The 9,890-nt window shown below is 51.7% G+C and overlaps 1 protein-coding gene across 1 annotated transcript; it reads left to right on the top strand.

Moving 5' to 3' along the window:
- Nucleotides 1–564: 564 nt before the first annotated feature.
- LOC310858322 (proteasome adapter and scaffold protein ECM29-like) lies at nucleotides 565–6,102 on the top strand (the record flags this gene model as incomplete). The annotated part of the gene is made up of 1 exon (XM_083764427.1): nucleotides 565–6,102. One exon carries the CDS (start codon nucleotides 565–567, stop codon nucleotides 6,100–6,102), a length of 5,538 nt encoding a protein of 1,845 aa, XP_083620553.1.
- Between the last annotated feature and the right edge of the window lie 3,788 nt (nucleotides 6,103–9,890).

Genomic DNA, 9,890 nt, shown 5'->3' on the forward strand with positions numbered 1-9,890 from the left:
CATGTGGACGCATGTGTCAAATATGTTTTTTTAAGATATTCTTTGTTTCCGCATTGAAATTGCACTATAAATAAAGTTTCCACCATAAAATGAGGTTGTGGCATAACAAAGTTTGAGAAGCCCAAACAGTCAAACAGTTGATTGTATATTGGACTGGCAGATCCAGGCAGTGTTCATCTCCGCCCTGTCAGACCCTGATGAGCTGAGTCAGGGTGTGGCGTCTAAAGGCCTGGGCCTGGTCTACGAGTCTTTGATGAGCTGAGTCAGGGTGTGGCGTCTAAAGGCCTGGGCCTGGTCTACGAGTCTTTGGCAGAATGTACACCCCCAAGGGCACTCCCAAAAGTATGTAAATATTACATTTAATGATGTCCTTTAATTAAGTGCCCAGCCTGTCCACCAAGGTGTGGCATACTGTAGGTCACACCTTTCGGCCAATCACATGAGGGCTGCATCATCAACGACCATATATGGCTTTGCCAGGTGAATGGGCAAAAAGCATAAACATTGCCAACGGCCACTCTGTTCCCTCGTAAGCACAGCCGGCGCTCACGACTTCCTAAGAAGATGTCCACCCCGGATGAACGTGATGAGTTGGAAGGCGTGCTCCTTCGCCTGGCTTACGCGGAGAGTGACGAGCAGCTTCAGGACGTCATCTCCAGGTTCCTGCCCGCCGTTCTCCTGACACTCTGCAGCGCTCAGGACGGAGTGCAGAACAAAGCCTTGGAGCTGCTGGGCCACCTGAACAGGAGGCTCAGGAGCCGACCCAAGGTCCAGCTCCCGGTGGAAGCGCTGCTGCTGCAGTACCGGGACCCTGCGGTCCCCCAGGCCCTTACGCACTTCACCATCATCTACGTGCGGATGGGTTACCCTCGTCTGGAGGTGGGCAGACAGTGTGAACTGGCCCCTGCCCTGCTCGCCGCCCTGGAGGGCAAGCCTCGGCCACAGCAGGACATTCTGATGCACCTGCTGATCCCTGCGCTGCACCACGTGCAGTACCCCCCTGACCCCTCCCGGAACGCCGCCCCCTTCACGCTGACAGAGAGACCCGCAACGGCGCGACTACTGCTGGAGTTCATGCTGGACGTCCTCCTGATGCCCTATGGGTATCAGCCTCCCTCCTCCTCCTCCTGTCCCCGTGAGGGAGGTATGGTTGGAGGCGGTACGGTGGAGGCAGCAGGCGACGGTCTCCCCCAGCCTCCCCCAGGGATGAGTGTCTATGCTGCCAGCAGGGTGGCTGGAGAGGCCCAGTGGAGCGACCAGCAGCTGGAACAGTGCAAGCTGGGCATAGTGAGGTTCATGGAGGCCGGGCAGGTTCCGGAGGTCGACGCCGTGGTGCATTTAGTGGTCGCCTCCATGGACTCGCGACACGGCGTGGCCTCCGCCGCAGATCTTGCGCTGAGGAGCAGACAGAGCGCGGTCGACTGGAACGATCCTTCCGTCGTCAGCGGGATGTACAAGGTCTACCTGGGAGACGTTCCTCTCAGGACCAAGGGGGCGGCCGCCGTCAAGCCGGAGCTGAAACGCCGGCCGGTGAGCACCAGGGTCAAAGTCAAGATCCTGACGCATCTCCTACGGTCCCGGCTGGCGGCGGAAAGCTTCCCCGCCAACATCCAGGTTGTGTACGGTGGCCTGTTTGGAGCCGACGCCAACAACAGACTGCTGGCCCTCAGTCTTCAGTTTGTGCACCACATCTGCGCCTTCTGTCCCGACACCAACCAACCGCTGGGCCTGATGCTGCTCAACGGTCTCACCAAGCTCATTAACGAATACAAGGAGGACCCCAAGTCGCTGGGCATCGCATACTCTGCTGTCGGGAAGCTGTCCAGCCGCATGCCACAGCTGTTCACCAATGACATTGCATTAGTCCAGCAGTTGTTCGAGTCCATGTGCCGGACAGGGGAGACAGACATCCGTCTGGCCATTCAGGAGGCTCTGTCCATGATGGCAGGAGCATACACCAACCTGCAGGGGGCGGCGCTCACTCTGATGGAGGCGCTGGTTGCTGCGTACATCGGAAGGCCCGAGGTGCAGGTGCGTCAGGTGGCCATCAAGTTTGCTAGCACTGTGTTTGCACCTGATCACGTGGCCTCCAGATACCTGCTGCTATTGGCTGCAGGAGACCCAAGAGAAGAGGTGTGCGGGGAGGCCCAGAGGGTGCTGAGGGCCTTTAACAGTAAGAGCATGAAGGAGGGCTCAAAACCTCTGCCTTCCTTCACTGAAATGGTGGTCTATGTCCAGGAGAAAGCCGCTCAGAGTATGAAAACGCCAGGCGAGTACGTTGTTGGAACCTCCACTGTGCCCTTCGACCCCTCTGCATTCAGAGAGATCATGCTGTACCTGAGGACGTGTCTGGCGTACAGTTCCGGGGGCGGGGCCACATCCACGTCCAAGAGCCAGCTGGTGGTAGACATGCAGGATGACGCACCTGCCATCGGCCGCTACGTCCACACACTGCTGAACTCTGACCCCCAGCCCTCCCGGTCCAACCCGGTACACGTCTACACTGACCTGCTCCAGCAGCTCCTGTCGGCCGTCAGAGGAGTCCCCGTCATGTACTGTCTTCTAGAGATGGTGTCCGTCTGCCCAGAGAAACTGGCTCCGCGTTTTTTTGACAACATTGACTGGATTAAAAGTCTGATGAAAACAAACAAGGACGACATGAGGGAGTTGGCAGCCCAACTGTACGCTGTGGTCGTTTCCACCATGTCTGGGAACGAGCTGAAGACCGCCGTGTACAACCTGGTCATGATCACTAAAGACAGCCATAGTCCTGAGACTCAGCATGGGGCCATTGTGGCTCTGGGCCACATGGTGGGCAGGTACATGAGGAAGAAGAATGCTGTGGATCAGCAAATGAACACCAAACCCCAGGAGGAGGAGGCTGTCATCACGGCCACCAGGACAATCGGTTCCTTCCTTGACAGCGGTAGTGCACTTCTGGCTGTGGCAGCATGTACAGCACTGGGGGAAATTGGACGCAACGGGCCCCTACTAGTGCCCTCTGAGGGTGAGGGCTTCACCAAACTGTCCATGGTAGACAACCTCCTGGCTCGCATCCCTTCCGGAAAGGAGAGCAACAAGATGAAGGAGCGATCCATCCATACCCTGGGGTACCTCGCGGTGGGAGATGTGGACTTTCCCCATCAGAAGAGGATACTGCAGGGTCTCATGGACTCTGTGGAGGCGAAGCAGGTTGAGCTGCAGTTCACAGTAGGAGAGGCCATCACCAATGCTGCCTTAGGAAGCAGCTCTGGAGCCGGCAGGGACCCATGGACGTGCACTGAGGATGACTACAGCCCACCACTCATGTCACACGTTAAGAACAACGATGTGGTGCCGTGGGTCCTCGGATCCATTCTGACCAAATACATATCCAGTCAGAACCCGCATGTCCGACAAGCAGCATGCATCTGGTTGCTCTCTCTGGTCAAGAAACTCGGCCATCACGAGCAGATCCGGTCCAACCTGAAGCAGATCCAGGTGGCGTTCATCTCCGCCCTGTCGGACCCTGATGATCTGAGTCAGGATGTGGCGTCTAAAGGCCTGGGCCTGGTCTACGAGATGGGAGGAGAAGGTGACCAGCAGGAGTTGGTGTCGGCGCTGGTGGAAACACTCATGACTGGCAGGAGAGTGAAGCACGCGGTGTCAGACGACACAGAGGTGTTCCAAGGGGAAGCTTTGGGGAAAGCACCGGACGGACACGGCTTGTCCACGTATAAGGAGCTTTGCTCATTGGCCAGCGACCTCAACCAACCGGATCTGATCTACAAGTTCATGAACTTGGCCAATCACCACGCCATGTGGAATTCCCGCAAGGGAGCGGCGTTCGGGTTCCACATCATCGCCGCGAAAGCCAGTGAACACCTCACTCCCTACCTCCCCCAGCTGGTGCCCCGCCTCTACTGCTACCAGTTTGACCCAAACCTGGGCATCCGCCAGGCCATGAGCAGCATCTGGGACGCGCTGGTCAAGGAAAAGACCCTGGTGGACAAGTACCTGAAGGATATCCTGCAGCATGTCATCTCTAACCTGACCAGTAACACCTGGAGGGTTCGGGAGTCCAGCTGCATGGCCCTAAACGATCTGATCCGCGGCCGCCAGGCCGACGAAATCACAGAGCACCTGGCGGAGATGTGGGAGACGCTGTTCAGAGTCCTGGACGACATCAAGGAGTCGGTGAGGAAGGCTGCGGACGTGGCTCTGAAGACACTCAGTAAGGTGTGCACTCGCATGTGTGAGTCCACGAGTGCTGCAGCCCAGAGGACTGTGGCCATCATCTTACCCCCCCTGCTGGACAAAGGCATCATTAGCAACGTTTCTGAGGTTCGCTCGCTCAGCCTGCAGACCCTGGTGAAGGTCAGTAAGACGGCTGGTGCCATGCTGAAACCCCACACCCCTCGGCTGATCCCAGCCCTGTTGGAGGCCCTCAGCACCCTGGAGCCCCAACTCCTGAACTACCTCAGCGTCCGAGCTACGGAGCAAGAGCGGAGCGCCTTGGACGCGGCCAGGCTAACCGCTGCCAAGTCCTCCCCCATGATGGAGACCATCAACATGTGTCTGCAGCATCTGGACGTCTCTGTTCTGGGAGAGCTAGTCCCCAGGCTCTGTGAGCTGCTGAAGAGCGGAGTAGGTCCGGGAACCAAGGGCGGCTGTGCCAGTGTCATCGTTTCGCTCACGCTGCAGTGTCCCCGAGACCTCACCCCATACTCGGGTAAACTGATGAACGCCCTGCTGAACGGCGTGCATGACCGGAGCCCTGTGGTCCAGAAAGCATTTGCCTGCGCCCTGGGCCACGTGGTCAGGGCGGCCAAGGACAGCAGTGTCGAAAAGCTACTGCTGAAGCTCAGCGCCTGGTACCTGGAGAAAGAGGACCCAGCGTATAGGTCATCATGCATGCAGACTGTGCACGCCATCAGCCGCCACAGCCCTGATGTGCTGAAGAGCCACGCCGGAGTGGCACTGCCCCTGGCCTTCCTGGGCATGCACCAGGAGGCCCCAGGCCCAGAGGAGAAGGGAGGGTGCCACGATGCCACGCTGTGGGCAGAGGTGTGGCAGGACAATGTCCCAGGAAGCTCCGGAGGCATCAGGCTCTACATGGCGGAGTTGATCGCTATTACACAGAAGGCCTTGCAGTCTCAGTCCTGGAAGACGAAGGCTCAAGGTGCCGCTGCCATGGCGACCGTTGCCAAGGAGCAGACGGGCTCCTTGGTGGCGCCGCACCTTGGCACGGTGCTGACCGCTCTGATGCAGGGGCTGTCCGGACGCACCTGGGCGGGCAAGGAGGAGCTGCTGAAAGCCATTGGCTCAGTGGTGCGCGAGTGCCGCTCTGATCTGCAGAAGCCCCGCCCTGGTCAGCCCGCCGTCTCCGAGGTGCTGGCGGCGGTGATGAAGGAGTGCCGTCGCAAGAAGGAGAGCTTGGCGTACAAGATGGCCGCCCTGCGCTGTGCCGGCGATGTGCTGCACAGCAGCCAGGAGGACGGCTTCAGCGACATGGCCCAGATCCTCATCCCTCTGATCAGGAAGAGGTGTCCAGAGAGCGGCGGCGGCGGCGTCAGGTCACTGGAAGAGGATGAGGAGGAGGAGGATGTGAAGGACAGAGAGCTGCGGACAGAAGCTCTGCTCTGTGCCTTCGACACGCTGGCAAAGAGCTGGCCCAGGAACCCACACACTCAGGCCGCTTTCCAGGCAGAGGTGTGCACGCTCATGTGCGACGTGGTCAGGCGGAGCGGTTGGCGGGTGCAGCTGGGAATCCTGCGGTGCATGAAGGCGTACTTCCAGGGGCTGGTGTTGCTCCAGAAGGACCTCCACCACCATGAAGGTCAAGATTCAAACACGCCGCTGTCGCAGATCCTCTCGGAGACCTGCGCCGCTCTCGCGTGCCCACTGGGGAACAAGAGCTACGCGTCGGTGCGGAGCGAAGCCTTGTCCGTGGTGGAGCTCCTGCTGCGGAGGACCGGGGAGAGCGGCCGCTGGGACTGCCTGATGCCCGAGAGCAGACGGCTGCTCCAGAGCTCTCTGTCGGGCCTGCTAGAAGACGTCATGCCTGACCTGAAGGACCAGGCCCTGGAGCTCCACAGAGTCATCCAGAGCCATCAGCCCTGAGAACATGGCCTGGGATCCAGCCTGCTTGCTACATTCTGCGGGGGTTTTTTGCTTTAAAAAAATATATATATATCTCTACGTCATACGGCAGCAAAGTCTATGGATTTTTTCAGTTTTGTTTGTTTAGAGCACCATCCAAGTCTATGAACTTTAATATTTGTTTAGAGCACACACAGTGCCCACTTTTAAACAGCTTTTTAAAAACACATGTGTATGTCAAGTGCTTTACCTAATTTCAGTTTTATATGTATGTGTGTAGACCTATGTATGTAGATATGCATATATGGATATGTGTATGTATGTATATATATTCATTTATTTATTTTTCTTGATGTGTTTTGATGTGATGTTATGCTTTGTTATTTCTGATGTTCTTGATGTTCTTTATGATTGTTGTTTTTAATCCTGTCTGTAAAGCACTTTGTAACTTTATGTTTGGAAAGGTGCTATATAAATAACATTCATTCATGCACTTTAATGTTTGTTGAGAGCACTTTAGTCTATAAACTTTAGTGCACTACATGACGACATACAACGTCATGTGGCCGATATACTGTAAATACAGTGTGCGCCCCTCACCTTACACGAGTGTGATTGTTTGTTGTTTTTAGTTTTTTTTTTACCTGGCTTCATAGTCTGGAAAGCCTCCTATAGTCTGTGCCCAATCAGAGAAAATCACTCACAGCTTCTGATTGGTCTGTGGGGGCTGGTTGGACCAGTGTTGTCCAATGTAAGACTCAAGTCACTTCCTATAATGGATAGATATATGAGATATGCTACTGAGAACCCCCAACCACACCTGGCTCTGAGCCCGAGGGTCCCCAAATCCCCAAAATAATCCTATTTGTTTGGATCTGGTGGTGGTGTTTATCGCTCCCCTCGCCCATGACAAAAAAAGGCTGGGTATATGTTAAACATCACACCCATGTGAAGTGAGGGGCGCTCTTATCATCGTACATCATCAATACGTAAAATAGACACTATGCCTGTTTGCTGACGTAAAATTATCCATTCATTGTCAATGGGAATTTAATGTTTGTGTAGGACGAAAATAGACACTAAGCTGATTTGCTCAAACAATATTACGTAAAATTCTCCATTCATTGTCAATGGGAATTATGTTTGTGTAAGACGAAAATCTACACTAATAGCTGAATGTATACTGTATCACTTTGTCTCTTGCGGGTGGAAACTAAAAGCTGTTACTAAAAATAGCAAAGAAATAGCAGATCTACAAAGTCAAAATGTCGCTTAGCTTGTAGATATTAGCTTGGCTATTTTAGCTATATATTTGTATGTGTGATAGTGTAGTATTACGAAATAGGGCATTCATTTATGGGGAAAAACAACAACATAAAAAGTAAAAAATATGGAAATAATAGGCCAACAGCACCGACTTATTTTATGAATGCACAGCATGTATTTGCCCTGGGTGTGAGAGATTAGTACTGACTGAGCGGGTGGAAAATTGTATCATTCCTATAGGGTTGACAGCTTATCAGTCCTAGGGCTGATAAGCTGTTATGAGCTGTAGGGCTAATACACAACAGTCTAACTCTAACTAATCGGTGCCCGCTGCACACTAACCTCAGTGCACAAACAACTCAGCATGGCAAACATGTCTGCCACAGTTGCTTGTGTTTATGCCATGCTATTTTGTCGTCTTTTTCCCAGTCGTCTGGTTGCTCTAAAAGAAAAAAGAAAATCTTCTGCAGCCAACATTTCATTAGAAGTGTAATGGCAATTTCTACCTTCCAGTCTCCTGTAGATTGCACATTCAGGTAGATCACAGGAGTGATCCTACGGAGTAAAGGCAACATAGTAAAAGGTATCAATATTGCAATGTAGAAATACTAGAAGTAAAAGTCCAGAATTCCCAAATTGATTTGAGTAAAAGTACAAAAGTACTGGCATCACAAAATATACATAAAAGTACTAAACGTAAATTTGCAGAATTATGCAGAAAGTCCAATTTCACAGGTTTCAAATGGGTTTCAAAGCGGATCTACAAGCTCACAATGTGTCGCGATGCAGTGTGGTTAGCTGCGATTCTCTTTTCTTGCCAGTGGATCCGGTCCGTTGCTCTGTCTCTGTCTGCATCTGATAGCCTAATAACTGTTTGGCTCCCCAAGCTGGCTTCACTGACTCTAACACCAACAGCCATAAACGATACTGTATGTCATTGTCAACCCAGGATTTGTATAGTTATTAGGGGTCAAGCCCAAAGGGCAAAGGGCTTGTTTCCGTTGTTTCCGCCATTTTAGAAGTTTTGGCAGTTCTGTGCTATCGTTCTTCACGAAATTCGGCAATATGGTGAAGGGCCGTTTAGCTGATCTGACTGAGAGGGAGAGGTTGTATAGGGTTGGATCAGGCTTTATAGACGAAGTGGATGCCATACCTTTGGTATGTGCAAAGCAGATACTGTGTATAGATCCACACACATATAGCTCCCGTTTAGATGATTTTCTTTAATGTTCATTTTGAGCAACACAGGCACTTCATCAGACTTATCTATATTCACCACCTCATCATTAGTCTGACTATAATTATATTTATGTATTTCATGAAATGAATGTGTTTCTTATGGCGCTGCAGAACTTGGCACCATATGCACTATCTTTAAAGAGACAGCTATAGTTCCTGCACTAGCCGTTTCTTTAAAGATAGCCCGCTGCATGCTGCTGAGTTTTGCAAGCATACACAGTCACACAAGAAAGGTTACTTAATAGACAATATATTAGCCCTTTATTAGACTTAATTAGATGTTGACAACATAATGCTCCTTCGGAGCAATGCTCTGTCGGATGATAGTATGCCTCCCCACCAGGGCAGGCTATTATTTATTTCTTCTTATAGTATATTGTAAGTACATGTCCATCATTCTCTGTTGCAGGATGATATGGTTATACAAAAAGGTTGCTTGCAGCAATTCAGAGCTCAGCGCAGCTCAAAAGCTGCCACAGATAAATCACTCCCTCCAAACGACAGTCTATAATAGTTCTCGTATAAAGGAAATCATCGGGGAAAGAAAGCCAAAGGGGCTTCTCGCCATGATCTGGCTCACCACCAAGCTCCAGGAGAATCCAAGAGAATTGATTGGTCACTCAGTGCTAGGCGATGCTGCTGTTATATCCGTTCATCAGTTGTTTTCTCAAACTTAACCTGCTCCATATACTCCTGTGCAGCACATCTCTGTTGGGTGGAAACCAACCTCCTTATGTCCAAAACTGTTACTTTTCAGGGTTAAAAAATGGCAAAAAAATAGCAGATCCACAAGCTCAAAACGTGGCGCGTTTCGAGCTTATGTGTATCTGCTACTTTTGCTGCTTTTGTGTGATGCTGTATTGTGATGAGAGTCATATTGTGGTGAGTGTTAATGGGGGGCACACACAAAAATATATAATATGGAGATGACCAGTAATACATTATATATCCTAGTAAGAAGTGATACAACAGTCCTAACCCTGTTTAAACTTTAGTTTATTTTAAACCTCAAAGAAAAATTCAATCTTTAGAGTGCTATGTCTAAATAAATGCTATTCTAGTGCTACATAAAATGCTTTGAGCCTTTGCATATGCCTGTAAGGTCGTCGGGGCTAGGGCAAGTGCTACGGGCCATGATGGAGTCTGAAGAGGTGGGTTTTCAGACTACGGCGGAAGATTGGGAGTGAGGCTGCAGTTGTGATGAGCCAGAAAAGCGTTGCCCCGGCGTTTTCAGTGAAGGTACTTCCAGCTTCCCTGCGTTTGATAGAGTGCAAAGTCAAACCTGCGGTATAGTTTCATAAGCC

Source organism: Protomyctophum parallelum (assembly GCF_964188405.1).
Source record: "Protomyctophum parallelum genome assembly, chromosome: 5".
NCBI classification, from domain to species: Eukaryota; Metazoa; Chordata; class Actinopteri; order Myctophiformes; family Myctophidae; genus Protomyctophum; species Protomyctophum parallelum.